Source organism: Fundulus heteroclitus, chromosome 2, assembly GCF_011125445.2.
Source record: "Fundulus heteroclitus isolate FHET01 chromosome 2, MU-UCD_Fhet_4.1, whole genome shotgun sequence".
In the NCBI taxonomy this organism is placed as follows: domain Eukaryota; kingdom Metazoa; phylum Chordata; class Actinopteri; order Cyprinodontiformes; family Fundulidae; genus Fundulus; species Fundulus heteroclitus.
In genome coordinates this window covers 22,426,148-22,442,185 of record NC_046362.1, presented here as the reverse complement: position 1 = coordinate 22,442,185, position 16,038 = coordinate 22,426,148, and the positions used below count along the sequence as shown (strand labels likewise).

Sequence of the window (16,038 nt, the reverse complement as noted above, 5' to 3'; positions counted from 1 at the left end):
CTGTATTAAGTGCATGGGTCATACCATAAGCTGACATTTTTGTCATATTGTTTTATGGTTTTATGTCACCTTCTATGTTTCTGAGAAGCATTTTTATCAACAGTAAGCCACAGTAGTTAATATTAACATGATAAGCACTTGAAAGGTGTAACTCTCTGTGCCATGGGTCGCCATTAACAAATCCATCCTCAGCCTGCATGCTGCCTCTTTACCCTTAAAATGTCTCAAGAATCCAAAACTCCTCCCGGAATTACACTGCAGCAAGAACTGAAATTGTCTAGTTTGATCCCTCTGGGACGTTTTGCACGTGTTAGATAAACTTGAGAAATCGTCATTTCCAGCCTGTTAATTTATTTATTTGTTGAGATTTTTCGCGGCCCTAGTGGCTCGCCTCTTACTAAATGCCCAGACAATGTTTCATGATTACTGTGATATTATTATTATCATTATTATTTTTATGTAGGATAACTGATGCCTTGTGTGTGGCGTTACAGGTCTCTCTACAATCAGACGACCAAGTTAATTAGATTACCTGTCTATAAGGCAGCAGCTCCACTATTATGAAGTGTGACCGTTCTAACTTATTGAGGTGTAGTTGATTTTTTATTTTTTATTTTTTTTTGTGAAGTTATCCATTAAACATTAAAGAGAAGGGGGTGAGTAGGAGCGGCGGCGGTAAACCGGTAGGAGGAGACTGTCCTCTGGCTTCCGCGTTCCCCCAACCCTCCTCCTCCTCCTCCTCCTCACCCCCGTCACTCCTCTCATTGCATAGCACGCCGGTAATTTCGGTCACGTTCCCAACCCCTTTAACCTTATTTATTCACGTTCTCTCATTTCTATCTACAGCAGGTTTATTAAAGCGGCGTTACAACATTTAGCGGCACCCACACACCCCAGTCCTACATAACCGGGGAGGGTGGTGGAGGAGAAGGAGGGGGGGGGAAGGTTGTCGGCCGCCTCATCCATGTATTGGAGTCCTGGGCCCCAGCGCACCGGCTCCGGCTTCAGCCATGTCGGCACAGAGCGCAGCGGCTGGCGGCGGCGGCGGCGGTGACTGGACGGGAAGCGAACCGGCAGGTAAATTAAAACGCGGACGCTGCTGACCGCTGCTCTCTATCCGGCGTATGCGGGCTGCCCTGCGTCGAGCTCCGGGCTGAAAGAAGGTTGAGGTGCTGGGGGGTTGTTTATTGTCGGTTTTGTCGCTGCGCTCAGCTGGGGCAGTTTGCGCTCTCCCCTCCACGAAAGTAGGTCAGTAGATCAGTAGAGCAAGCTCGCCCTCTAACGATACGCCATTTATGTAACGGCGGCACGACCTTGTTTGTCACGCCACCGCCGTTTCGCGTCAACAAAATAAGATTTTTTTTTTAATTATTGTTAAAATGTATTTTTGCTTTTAATGTTATTTCATATATGTGAACTACTACGACTGCTAGCTTAGCAGCAGCAGCGAGGCCTGTGTTTGTCGCCGCTCTCTCCCGAAGGACGCCTGTATTTAAGGTGGTGTCCGTTTTCTTCAGGAACGGCGTCTTAACGCGTCGTTTACAGATAGAAGCGGCTTCCGTTGTCACACGGCGCCGTTTTCGGTTGTGTTGTTTTTGTTTTTTTTGTCGCTTCTGTCAACAGCTGGAGGAGCTGAGCCCGGTTTGTGAAGCTTTGAGGTGGCCACAGTGGTGAGCCTGTCCGCCTGTAACAGCCAGTCCTCCTTTAATGTCACATAACTCAGTTTCTGGTTCCAGAACTGGATGTACTGGACTGTTCTAAACCAGGGTCTGGACCGGCTCACGATAAGAAAAACCATGGTTAAATACACCCCGGATGGAGGAAAGTGCTTCTGTTACAGCTGCACAAGTGAGAAGACACCGGTGATTGACAACAAAACGCGATTAAGATGTATATTTAATAAATTCAAATTAATATTTGAGGGGAAAAATAAATAAATATAATAACATGTTCAGTTTTTGGTTTTAAAAAAAAAGTAAATAAAAAATAGGTCTCCTATTCCAGACACACCATTCCAATAAAGTTTTAGATTTAAGGTTTTACACTTCCTATTTATTCATTACTGCATAACAGGTGTTGGGTTACCAGTATCAAGGCGTAAAACTGTTTAAAAACTGGTACAACATTGATCCTAAAGCGAAAACTTATGTTAATTAGATGCTATAGAACAGGGTCTTATTATCTAAAAGAATAAAAATTTGATTATCGTCCTTGTTGATAGATAATAAATTATCGGCAATAAAGGAGTACATTTTCTCAAAGAAATTCAGAAATTTTAGATTAATTTCACAAATTTGAAAGAAAAAACTTGGAATGAACTTGACATGTTTTCAAAAGGTCATATTTTGAGTTAGAAAATCTGTTTGCATGATTAAAGGCATGAATTTGCTATATTAAAACAATTAGGGGTAGGGGTTGTAAGACTATTTTGGGACCACAAGATGATCCAAATGATGATTCAATATTTCTGATTTTACAATGTCAGACATTTATTTTTTTTTTACTCAAAATGTATGACCTTTTGACATCAGAAAACATGTCAAGTTTATTCTATTTTTTTTCTTGCAAATTTGTGAAATTAATGTCAAAATTAAAAAAAAAAAATAAAAAATTGAGGAAATGTACTCCTCCATTGCCAATCATTTATTATCTATCAACAATGGCCGTAATACAAATCATTTTTTTGAGTTTACGAAAATAAAGTCATAATATTAGGAGACAAAAATAATAAAATTTACAAGAACAAAGTATTATACAAGAAAAAAAGCCGTAATATTCATAGAATAAAGTCACAGTCGTTTGCTCAATCGTGAAAGTCCTGAAACTAATCATAATTTGATGCCGATTTGCTAAAAAGTGTTAGTATTTCCTTCTTTGTGAAATCTATTCCAAAGTATACCTTTACAAGACGCTGAATATTCCTCATTTTAACACAGGAGGAAGACTGCTCTTTTTTCTAAGTGTTCTCCTAAAATTACTACTATTCTCACCATTTTATGACTTTACTCTTATAATTTCCAAAGAGAAAAAAAAATAATCCACCCCCTGCCAACAGGGGTCTCTGGTCTCTGTTAAGGTATAAGCGTTAAAACAACAGTTGGCAAGCTTTAAGTGGCACATCTGACAGCTGTCTGCAGAGTCTCTGTCCAAACAGAGAGCCTGACTAATCACCCAGCTTATATCAGCTTGTTGTACATGTGTTAGTCGATGAAGAGCAGAATGGCAAAAACATATAACGTTGTGTGCAGTATGCACTTTTAGCTATTTTTTGTAGTTAAATCATTCTAACTGTAATAATCAGTAAATCATTATTTTAGCAGCAATAGTGGTTTTAATTCTAACAACAGTAACATTAAGTATTTTACAGAGATTAAAAACAGATTTACAGACAAAACACTGGAGACAAACAAATAATTAAGGGGAGTGGTTGTCCTCGTTAGAGGAGGGCTCTTGGGTCCTGGGAAGGCTGGTTCAAATTCCCACAGACTGCCACTCTGGGTCCCTGAGCAAGACCCTTAGCCCTCCCAGCAGACTGCTCCTTAAGGGTTGAGTTAAATGCAGAGAACACATTTTATTGGAATGTACAAAAAGTTGCAATAACAAATAAAGATTATTTATATTATTAGTATTGAAATAAGACAGAGATACATCAGTCAGTTGTGTCAATCAGCGCTGAACCACTAGTAAAATTGTAAAAACTTAAAATCTAAATAGTAAAGGTACAAAAGTCAATCTATTGGGTGATATAACCTGAATTATATTAGTATGAAAAAGATAATGTAGTGTTTGCAAAACAATTATTTGAAATATTAATTTTAGGAATGTTATATTAGAAATATAATAAAAAATAATTGATTGTAGATTACTGCTGGAATTGTTAAAAATAAAAATTTATATACAAGTACATTTTTATAAATTTGAACAAAATTTAGAATGAATCGATGCCCATTTAGTTTGCTTTTAAAAGCAAAAAGTATTATTATTATTATTATTATTATTATTATTATTATTACTACTACTACTACTACTTCTATTATTACTACAGGGGGTTGGCAGTAATATATTGTTGAGAATACACCATGCTGAAGATTTCCTGTAATAATAAAAAGGCCATTCTTTAATAATTTCTTTAATAATAATTTTTAAACCTCCAAATCCCACTTAGTTGGGTATGTTACTTTAGTACTTTCATGCTGTATAAATAGATAGATCCAAACAAAAGATCAAAAGATTTGTCATTGAAATAAATGCCCTGTAGCCTGTCTGACCTGTAACCAGTTACTGCTCAGGTTACTTTAAAGAGTTTACCACCTGTGTCACAGTATCAAATGTACAGATATATAATCCCATATGTATTGGCCAGAATAGTTATGGTAAAGAAGGAGTGACTGCGCTAAACAGCATCAAGATATTGTCATTTTAGTATGTGTGCTGGAGCAAAGGTTGTTGAAAATCCCTATAATGTGGAGGAGAAGTTGTAGGGTCCCATGGCTCTGGGATGATGGTGTTTTTGAAAACAAAAAAATATATTTTTGAGATCCATAATTTACTTCTCTGTGGCGATGCACCAATAACCTGGTCAGTTTTTGTTCTGTTGAAAGGTTATTATAATCAGGCATTTTCTTAGCTGCAGAAGAGAATTTATTTGGTGTCGTCATTAGGTATGAATCCAGACCAGTTGATCCTGGAGGCTAAGGTTGTCAAAATGATCCATATTAAGAAAATCAATTATTCAAAGATATTTATTAGCGTCAAAATCGATATAAAGCGACTCATTCACATTTGTCCAGATTGTCGCACTTCGGCCACCCTTACTGCGGCCGCTCCTCTCAACAGCGATCTGCTGTTGGAAGATTATACTCTGCTAACATGTCGAGTACAGAAAGAAAGGAAAAAAAACGCATCCCTTTGTATCAACAAGACAAACACAAAGGCATGTAGAGGAGCTTTCTCTATAAGCAAGAAGGCTGTTGAACGATGTCAAATGCTACGCTATCGCTACAATACACTATAGCTATAGCTACACGCTATAGCTACACGCCCAGTGATGGTGTTCTGGCGGTCTGAGCTTCTGCTGCAAGATGCCGGTCTGCTCCATTCTGTGGTTCAAGTCAACAGGGGAAGATGTTAATTATCTGACGCCTCATGCGGCTAAAAAAAATTGTGAACAACGAAACAAACCAGTGCAACCCCTTCATCACTCCTTCATTTAGTTTTAAGGGCATCAGAGGTGAAGGTGGCTAATAATAAGACAGGTTATAGCAGAGCCAGACAATTAGAGCAGAAAAAAAGTATGAATGTAGCCTGATGCTGTTGTTGATCACTAAAGAAAACTGAAAACAAAATGACTAGAAAGGCAGAAATTGTACAAGGCTGCTGCTCAATACATTTGCATGGACCAGATCCTTGTTTGCTGAATCCCTGTTTGTATTGAAACATGGATCTGGTTATCTTTTTTTATTTCGGAACAGAATGATTCTTTGTTTGTCCCTCAGTAGTAACATTTAATGGTGGTGATAGTTAATTGACAGTCAAATAGACTGACACAGTTGCACACTGTAAAGATAAGCAATCATAATGAAATAAAATTACTGCATGACTGACTCAAAGGTACAAAATTCTATGAAGGATATTAACACTTAAAGTGTTATCCTGTTTACTGTTCTGCCAACTGCATTTTATGACCCTGTTACATTTGCATCGGGAAATTATTTTCATGGAAGCCAGTGATTATATATGTGGGAAACTGGCGTAGAGTAATATACAGAGCGATCTGTGTAAAGCATGTAGTGAGAACAAAAAATGTAAAGCACTTCTGGTCTGAGTGAATGTCTGACAGAAAAGGAAGGCATAAATAAAAAATTTAAAATGGTGTTCACTTAAATGGCTATTATATTTGTGTTTGACGCAGTTTCACTTTTTATGGTTTCTCTAGCTTCAATTGTTTGTTTCTTTGTGAGTAGGTGTTTAAAACACAGCGATCAATGAAGGTTAACCGCCTCCTCTAGCCGTTTCCTGGATGAATAATCCTCACTTCTTTGTAAATAAACACCTAAATTAACATCTTAAACTGTATAAAAAAACAGCTTACATAAACATTAATGGTGTTTTTGAGAATGGACTTGTTTTATATTGAGATAATCACTTTACCAGAATATCATGAACCTTTAACTGTGGGATTTTTCTTTTGGTGTCGGTTTCAGGGTTCTGTGATGCTAAAGGAATCTGCAGGACGTGTTCCTTGATATTCCTGGTTTTTATATTTAAACCAGTTTGTTTATATTTGCTTTTGTCCTCATAAAAGAAAGTCAGGACCAGCAGGGCAGATGTCAAAGAAAAATGGAAATCCGTATTAACCAGTAAAAGCCAGATCGGTGCATCTCTAAAGTAAAAGCATTTAACTATAAAGCAATAAAACTGTAAAACATTACAAATAACTATAATTTGACATTGACCTGTCTCTAAAAGGTTAGATTAAGGAAAATAGTATTAACCTCTCTTTAAAGAGACCAAAGCAGTCACAATATTCAAAACATCACATCGTCGTCTCCGGGTCAATATTACCTGCTGATTTTTCTTTACTACATGAGGATAAAAGCCGCTTCTCAAAAAAGGGAAACATTTATATCAGAGTATAATATCAAGTCAGTTAAACTTCTTGAATATTGATCTAGTTAGTTCATTACTAGAGAGGGGGTGTTAATCAGTGTCGGCTGTGGTGTTAACTAAATTAACAAAAGGGCAACAATGAGACGACCCGCAAAACAGAAATGGTTCTGCAGGTGGAGATCACAGACACTTTCCCCTGCTATTTTTTTTTAACTTCTTTTCAGTAGTTTTGCATTAGACCAGGTTCAGTGTCACTACCAATAGCTTAAGGCAATACTTGGACTCTATGGAAGTTACACAGGCTGTCCAGTATCAATGGTACATCGATATGCGCCATTGCCAGAAGGTTTTCTGTGTCTCTCAGCACAGTATCAAGAGCATGGAGGAGATTCCAGGACACAGACAGTTACCCTAGTAGAGCTGGACAGCGCTGTCTTAGGTCCTTAACCCATCAGCAGGACTGTTATCTGCTCCTTTGTGCAAAGAGGAACAGGATGAGTTCTGCCAGAGCTCTACAAAGAGACCTCCAGCAGGCCACTGGTGTGAATGTATCTGACCAAACCATTAGAGACAGACTCCATGACGGCGCCCTAAGGGCCTGACGTCTTGTAGTGGGCCCTGTGCTCTCTGCTGTGTACCGTGGAGCGTGACTGGTGTCTGCCAGACAACACCAGAACTGGCAGGTCTGGCGTTGGTGCCTCGTTCTTTTCTCAGATGAGAGCAGGTTCACTCTGAGCTCATGTGACAGACATGAAAGGGTCTGGAGAAGTGGCGGTGGACGTTATGTTGCCTGCAACATTGTTCAGCATGGTTTGGTAATGGGTCAGTGTTGGTTTGGTTGGACATGTCCCTGGAGGAATGCACAGACCTGTACAGAATAAACAATGGTACCCTGACTGCCATTAGGTATTGGGATGAAATCCTTAGACCCATTCATTGTCAGACCCTTCACTGGTGCAGTGGGTCCTGGGTTCCTCCTGGAGCACGGTAATACCGGAGCTCATGTGGCAATAGTATGCATGCAGTTTCTAAAGGGTAAAGGAATATATACCATTGACAGGCCTCCATGCTCCCTCCCAGAATGTCTCAGGGACATCATGTTTGGGTCCATCTAACGCCACCAGGTTGCGTCTCCGACTGTCCAGGAGCTCAGTGATAACTCTGGTCAGGATCTAGGAGGAGAGACTCCAGGGCACTACCCGTCATCTCATAAGGTGTATACCCTGACGATGTCAGGCATGGATACTATGCTCACCAAGTACCATTGTGAGTTACTTGCTGCAGTAACATTTCAGGAAATAGGACTAGCCTGCCTCATCAGTTTTTCAGTTTCACTTTCTCTGTGACTTCAGATTAAGCCCTCGATGGGTTGATTATTTGCATTCTCGTAAAATTACGTGGCAACCCTTTTGTTCCTAACACATTACCTATTCTATATCAGTACGGCTATCCAGCAGGATTTTTACCCCAAATTGAGATCTGACCTGTTTTCAAAGCGTTTAAGTTTTTTGGGCAGTGTATTTTACCAACCATTTTATTATTATATATATATATTTTTTTTTTTAGCAATAGATATTATGGCTAATTAATTATTTTCTGTAACACTTTACTTGAAGGGCTGTACATAAGACTGACATTACACTGTCATAAACATGACATAACACCTGTTATGAACATAAATGACTCTTTATGAATGTTTAGGACTGTTGTCATTAATTGTCATTTGGTAAATTATGACACTATTAAAGCAAAGTTGACATTGTTTAAAATGTCTTTGTTATGACAAGCCCTTAACTTAACAAAACCCCAAGTTAAGCCCTTAACTTAACCGAATCCTACTTTCCAGTCAAACTGCTGTTAGTGGCATGGGGATGACAACAATGGTAATTAGTTTGTCATTTACTTAGATGAATTTAAACATAGGTACAGAGTGAGACAAAAACATTAGCATCAGGTTCAGTACATTCAGGCCTGCTCTGGAGCTGCCATGCATTTTTACGTTTTCCTTGTGCGTGTTGGATTAATCTGAATGAAAAGAACTGGATAAGCAGCCAGGGTTTGGACATGTCTGTTTATTCAAAGTAAAAGGATACGTGGTACATGTGTCCACAACTGTATAGTGCATTACTTTATGTAGCCGTCAAGCCTTGGGGGGGTTGTCCTTCAGTTCTGGCACATCTTACACTGAAAATCAGTCTGCTTGGAGCAAACAAATTAAAATATTGCAGTTTTGGGAGTATAATATGAATTATACATGTTGAAATAAGGGAAATTGTGTGGAATAGATACAACTCTGGCTCTTTGGGGGAAAAGAGTGGTTATATGGAAGTTATATGGTTAGATGATTTTACATACCTGCAGATTCTACAATAGGCAGTGGTTCTGTTCACCAAAATGCCATTTTAGCTCTAAGCTTAAGGCCTATTTCTTGGCAGTTAGTCACATTCAGTTATGATCTGTGTTTCATAATTGCATTGACACTCTTAACCTTATCAAAGCTCAACATGATTTGAATAATAATTGAAACTCTGACTCCTGTTTTCTAGTCATGAACATCTGTGCTGTTTGAGCTTGTTTTCTCTCTAGGGTTTTTTGGTTATTTATATTCTTATTTTTGAAGTTATAATGTATAAATACCCTAACACCTGCTCTAATTAAGGTGAATAAATATGAATTTACATCAAACAGCATGTCCCCGTGATACCATAACTGGGAGACGCACACCGTGTGGGGTTACGTAGGTGCAGCCATTACTCCAGTCAGATATTCGGTGAATGTGCTAGTAAGTAAACACGTGAGATTTATTGGTAGAGTGTGTGCAGACTTGTAATCTCGCAGAGTTTGGCAGAGTGAGGAGGATTAGAAGTCAGATCACCGCTTATCTGATAAAGGCTATTTGGGTCACAGGGTTGGTGGCTCATGGTTAAAAATAGGTGCCATCAGTAACGGCCATCTCTGGGGCTGTTTCTAGTCATTCTCTGTGTGTGGAAGTCAAATCTACCTTTGATCAACAAAGGTGAATTTTCCATCCATGGCGTAGCGCGTAACAAACTCGGTTTTTTAAATCATACATTGCAATGTCTGATTCAAAGCAGATACACATCTAAAGACTGAAAGTCAGCAGCTAACCAGGAAGTTCTTTTAGGACAATTAATTAATATACCTTTGACCATATTCACTTAATAGTTCTAAACTTGCTTATTTTATAATGTAGTAATTAAGAGAGTTGACCTAATTTCCCACAGGTTTCATTCACATCTTTCTGCCTGATTTTTGTAGACTGCACCACAAGTCTAAGGTCCAATTACCATCCTATGAGGTCCATTGCCCAGCTCCATGGCACACGAAGAGGTCCTGTCAGCAGTTTGGGCTTTAATTGCTCGCCTTAACATGGTCAACTTAAGCAATTTATATATCTTACATATGTGTCTTTGGACAGGGAGAAAACTGAAATGCTTTAAGAAATCCATTATGTTGACTGGTTTACAGAAAACCTGCAAACCCATAACAGAACAACCCAAATTGAGGTTGAAATCAGGAATTTGTTGTTTTGAGAAGGCATTGTTAACCATTGCACCATACTGCCAGCAGCCATGTTGCTTGTGGACAAATGTGTTGTAATAAAAATACCAAAAAAGGGTGTTTTTTCTCTTTCCACCTATGTATAACAAAGAGTATTTAGCCAGTCTATCCAGTCAGTCCACACCAGTATGCAGACCTTCAATTAAATTTAATTTGGGAATCGAGTGGATTACAGTGATGGAATCATTAACCACAAATGGAGAACACCATGAACAGTGGTGAACAATCCCAATATTGATCTACCTCCCAAAATTGCTAAAAGAAAGCTTCAATAACTCAACCAGGAAGTTGCAAAAAAGGACCCAGAACATCATCTAGGGCTCTGCAGGCCTCATTTGTTTCAGTTAAAGCCAAAAATATTGATTATCTTCAGGAAATTTGGGAAATATTTGGTGTTATTGATGGATAAGAATATTCATCTCTACCAGAAACCTTTTCAAGGAGAGTGTCCAGCTATCAACTTGTAGCCTAAAGCTTAAGAGAGCTTTGGTTACACAGCAGCAAAATGATCTAAAGCAGGCGTCACCAACCTTTTTGAAACTGAGCGGTACTTTGTTGGTACTGTGTCTCTCAAACAGCTACTAGTACTGACCTTTTGAGCTAGAAGAGTCAGCGCTCACCAACAAAAAAAAATTGCAATGTTTTTTGTTTTTTTTTAGATATTGTCATTTTTAAATCTATATAAATGCAAGTGTGATAACAAAAGTAGAGCAACAGACTAAAATAACATTTTAGATGCACTGGAGGGTAGGGCCAGTTTTAGAATGGACCGGAGGGCATCACATGTCGTCCTTGTGGGCTACCTGGTGCATGTGGGTGATTTCTAATCTAAAGCACAACAGTAGATCCACATTTGAATGCCTAAAAAATTATATATATAAAAAAAGACATTTCTTAAGTGACCTAGTCAATTTTTAAACATAATTTGAGATCCTGATGCATGAAACTGAAAAGCCCACTGACTGTTGAAAAATGTTGCAGAGCTAAAATAAATCTGCAGAAAAGACTAGGTCAAAATTCCTCCACTGTGATGTAAAAGATTCGTTGTTGTCATAAAAAAAAAAAAACCCGATAGCATTTGTTGCTGCCAAGGATGGGACAATCAGTTATTAGGTTTATGGGCATTTTGAATAGAGTGGTTGAATAACTTATTCTGCTCATAGTAGGCTAGGCTATCTGTTGATGGCCTACTACGAGCGACAGTGAGGAGATTCTGGGTGCCAGACCTGAGTGACCAAGATGCAGATTAACGCCAGTGTGGCTGACAGTCTTGTAGACCTGCAGGAGTACCTTAAAGGTTATCCGCTGGTTGACAGGGAGTCAGTGGAGGGAATGGAAGACTGGGGTGACGTGTGGACGGACTTCCTGGTTTTGGTGAGGATGCGCACGGCGCTGTTCTGGACACATCTTCTGGATGGATTTGGAGACCTGCTAGCAGGGAGTTACAGTAGACAAGGCGAGATGTGACGAAGGCGTCTACCAGTCTTTCAGCGTCCAGGTTGGATGAGGGAGGGTCTAAGTTTGGTTCCTCAGATGGTAGTAAGAGGTCTGGCAAAATGATTTAATATGAGCAGTAAAGGAAAGGGAGGAATCAAACTTGACACCAAGACTGGTGACAAGTGAGGAGAGAGGGATGGAGTGATTGTTGATGGTGATGTAGGTGATGCCAGCTGGTTTAGTTTGATGGGGGGGGGGTGCCGATGAGGATGGTCTCGGTCTTACTGCTATTTAACTGGAGAGAGTTTTGGCTATCCAATGACGTATGTCGCTGAGACATCTGGTGGCTCAGGAGAGAGCCAGATGAGTGTCAGGGGAGGTAAATCTGAGTGTCATCGGCGTATGAGTGGAAGCTGGTGCCATGGCTTCAGAGGATATTACCAAGGGGAGGATGTAGGTGCTTATTTATTTATTTACTCTCGTTATATTTGCCCAAAATTGAGTTGTTTTTTTCTGAAATATTTAATTGTGACAAAGAAGTAAAAACAGGATAAATGTGTAAGTGAGAAAATGTATTTTTTACAGCAATGTAGATTTAGAAAATACTTTCCTTTTGTGAAATGCTATGACACTCCAATATGACTGTAGGTTTGTTGTAATGTTTATCCATCCATCCATCCATTTTCCAAACCGCTTTATCCCTCATGGGGTCGCGGGGGTTGCTGGTCCCTATCTCCAGCGTTCACCGGGCGAGAGGCGGGGTACACCCTGGACAGGTCGCCAGTCTGTCGCAGGGCAACACAGAGACAAACAGGACAAACAACCATTCACGCACACACTCACACCTAAGGACAATTTGGAGAAGCCAATTAACCTAACAGTCATGTTTTTGGACTGTGGGAGGAAGCCGGAGTACCCGGAGAGAACCCACGCATGCACAGGGAGAACATGCAAACTCCATGCAGAAAGACCCAGGGGTGTACTCGAACCCAGGACCTTCTTGCTGCAAGGCAACAGCGCTACCCACTGCGCCACTGTAATGTTTAATCAGCTGATTTTTTTTTTTCTAGTTGCAATAGCAAAAACTCCAGCTGCCACCTGGATTTGCTTAAAGAAATTGGTTAGAGCCCTCAGTGGAAGGTTCAGCTGTTATGTATTTGCTTTTACTTCTTTGAACACACAGCTTCTGGTTCTTCAAAGCCAGTTGACCGGCAGTGTGCAGCACCTACTCAGGGAGTTAAATCGTGTCCCATACAGGCTGAAACAACTGTGGCACTTTCTCTGGTATCTGATTAAAATAACTTTTTAAAACCTCACTATAGCTTGGTGCTGATAACCGAACCTCTGTTGCACATAAATGACGTTTTTAGCATTTAGCGCCTGTTTCAGTTCGTTTGGTGTTTGTGTTTCAGATGATGTGCTGGTTGAGGAAGAACAGAGCAATTCTCTGCCCAGCTTGGTGACCCCATCCTTAACCTCCGGCATGTCCTTTAGCATGGACATGCCAAGGAAGCGCAAGGGAAGCACAGACAACCAGTGAGTATTCCTGACACGTTTGCTCCGATTTAAACACGTTGGGCGGAAAATTTGTCGACTTAAATTACGTTTTTATACTCTTTAGGGATTCAAAATTGGCTTTAATCAATGATGCGGATATGGAAGATGACCAAAACAGGTGCTTTGTTCGTTTTTAATGGAAGCTAATATTTTTATGCCAGTTTCTTCAGAGTAAATGAAATCGATCCATTGGTTATTTTTGTCTCCACAGGTCAGACGGAGAGGACCAACATGTCAAAATTAAATGCTTCAGGTAGACAAGACTTAAAAACGCATCTTTCTAAACATTGAAGTGTGCTGCTTCTCGGGGGTCAGTGACGCGTTTTGGTGATGTTTGTGCAGGGAACCTCACAGCCAAATTGAGAAGAGGAGACGGGACAAAATGAACAATCTCATCGACAAGCTTTCAGCCATGATCCCTACGTGTAACCCCATGTCCCGTAAGCTGGACAAACTCACGGTGCTTCGAATGGCAGTGCAGCACCTGAAGTCCCTCAAAGGTGCAGATTACATCTATAACCTCTAGTTATCAAAGACTCTAAACCAGGGGTGTCAAACATACGGCCCGCGGGCCGGATACGGCCCGCCGAACAATTTAGTCCGGCCCTGTGGCTATATGCATTATCATTATAAAAATTATTTATTTATTTAGTTATTTTTAGTTATTTTTTCCCCCAGTGTCCTGTCTGGCAATGTGGCAATAAGAATTGTTGTCTTAATGCCAAAAAGAGCTCATCAGATTTGACTTTCACAAGTGGAGCAGTATAGTGCTCCGCTTGATTTATGAATGTGAATAGTTTTATTATGATTAATGCGGGGAATATCTCAAATGATATGGACACTACAATGGGAAAGTAGGAGAGGAAAGGAAGAACAACAAGAAAAAAAAACAAAAGGTGAAAGAAAGAGGAGATAAAAGGAAGAGAATGATAAAACAATTATTGAAAAAAAACATGTACTTCGTTTAATTGAAAATATGCAGTTCCTATATTGTCCACGAGGGGCGCTGTGTTTTAATCATCAGATGGTAGCACTGAGCTTCAGATGTGGAAAATTGATTTTAAATAATTTCTTAATTTTTATCTGTTTGTATTTTGTCATGCAGGACAGTGTTTTTAAGTTCCAAAAAAAGTGTATAAATGTTTTTCAACATTGTATAATCACTGTGATCAGTTCTTATGCATAATGCACTAGTAAATGTTTAACTGAGTAAAAGTATTGTTGAAATTGCACATACTTTTCTTAAAAATTAATTTAATATAAAAATCAACAACAAGTCCACATTTATTAGTTCTATTTAATCTTGCAATGAGTTTACTCGTGTGGCCCTCTTGAGATCAGATCAAGCTGTATGCGGCCCCTAAACCAAAATGAGTTTGACACCCCTGCTCTAAACAGTACTTGTTTAAGTTAAAAGTATATATTATGGTGTAACAAAATGTATTTTTACAGTAATTGCTGGCCGAACTGCAAGCATGTTTTGCTTACCCTCCTTTCCTGTATGCAGAACTGTTTTTAAATAGACTAATACTGTCTATAATTTCAGGCTCAGCGAGCTCCTTTTCCGAAGCGAGCTACAAACCATCATTCCTTCCTGACGAAGAGCTTAAACACCTTGTGCTCAAGGTAAACGTTAGATAGTAAGAAATGTTTTACTGTAAGATCAAAATGTTGAAGACATTAGATATAAGTAGACTAAATTATGTTTTTTTGCTTTTATTTAGATTAAACTGCATTATAGTTACAATGTATAAGAATGTATAAAAGGCCTGATGGCTTTGTGCTTTTTGTCTTGAGCAGATCCTGACTGTCGCTCTTTCCTTGTCTCTGTTGTGCAGGCTGCAGATGGGTTCCTGTTTGTAGTGGGCTGTGATCGTGGGAAAATAGTTTTTGTCTCAGAGTCCGTCACAAAGATATTAAATTATAGTCGGGTAACACTTTTACACTTGTCACATAATCTGCTTTTGTTGTGACTTCATGTAAAAAAAAAAAAAAACACCAGACACCCCCAGCTGGGTTTTGTTATTATGTCTGTATTGTGGATAGACTGGAATCTACGAGTTGTGGATGACTTCAAAGGGGCCTGTTCAGCATCCTGAGCATGCTCTCTACTGTAGAACAGCCAAGTCAAAGTAAAACATTTGTTTCCTATACATGTGCTTAACAGTTACGTTTTGTACTGCCTTTATACATGGACATTTCTGTTTGGAGTTTTGAGCATTTTAAAATCTTAATCTGTCATACTTCTGGTTACTTGCCCTACATTGTAAACGTCCTCGCATTTTCTCACATTACAGCCACAAACGTCAATGGGTTTTACAAAATGATGCATAATTGTAAGACTGAAGGAAACTGATAGATAGCTTTCAATATTTTCAACAAATAAAAATCTGAGAAGTGTGGCATGCATTTTGTACCCTCTACCCGGATTGAGCATCTGGGGTTATGGGGCTACCATCTTTGCACGTCTGGACACTGAAACTCTCCTCTTTTGACTCAGACTCATTCTGATTGGCCCGACAGTATTTGGAAATATTACATTTCTATTCTTATTGTCTTGGTGAACCTTGTTCCACTCCATGTTAAAGGTAGAATGAATGATTTTTCTTTTTTCCTCGGAAATTTAGGTCAGAAACTCCCAAATCCATTTTCTAGTACCTGCACATCGACAAGACCTGTCCTACCTGCTCTTCCACTACTCAGGTGGATCGCGTGAAAAAAATCTCCCAAATCCACTCTGGTCTTCTTTCTTCTGTGGCCTTCCTCTTCTTCTCATAAACGTATAAGACAGTTTACCTCTTGCAACTCTCAGCCATTTTCAATGTGTACGGTGAGAGCAGCGGAGCAACAATG

At 39.3% G+C, this 16,038-nt stretch overlaps 1 protein-coding gene across 3 annotated transcripts in view; it reads left to right on the top strand.

The window, feature by feature from the left end:
- Window positions 1–739: 739 nt before the first annotated feature.
- Window positions 740–16,038, top strand: part of arntl2 (aryl hydrocarbon receptor nuclear translocator-like 2) — a 37,810-nt gene continuing 22,511 nt past the window's right edge. Inside the window, exons 1-7 of one of the 3 annotated variants that reach the window (XM_036151067.1) lie at window positions 740–1,077; window positions 13,041–13,164; window positions 13,250–13,303; window positions 13,397–13,438; window positions 13,528–13,685; window positions 14,732–14,811; window positions 15,024–15,116. In XM_036151067.1, the coding sequence (XP_036006960.1) occupies window positions 1,011–1,077; window positions 13,041–13,164; window positions 13,250–13,303; window positions 13,397–13,438; window positions 13,528–13,685; window positions 14,732–14,811; window positions 15,024–15,116 (618 nt within the window). In that variant the 5' untranslated portion in view covers window positions 740–1,010. Of the gene's footprint in view, window positions 1,078–1,136; window positions 1,249–13,040; window positions 13,165–13,249; window positions 13,304–13,396; window positions 13,439–13,527; window positions 13,686–14,731; window positions 14,812–15,023; window positions 15,117–16,038 lie in introns of those variants that run through there. The other 2 variants (XM_036151076.1, XM_036151072.1) reach the window with 2 other exon arrangements.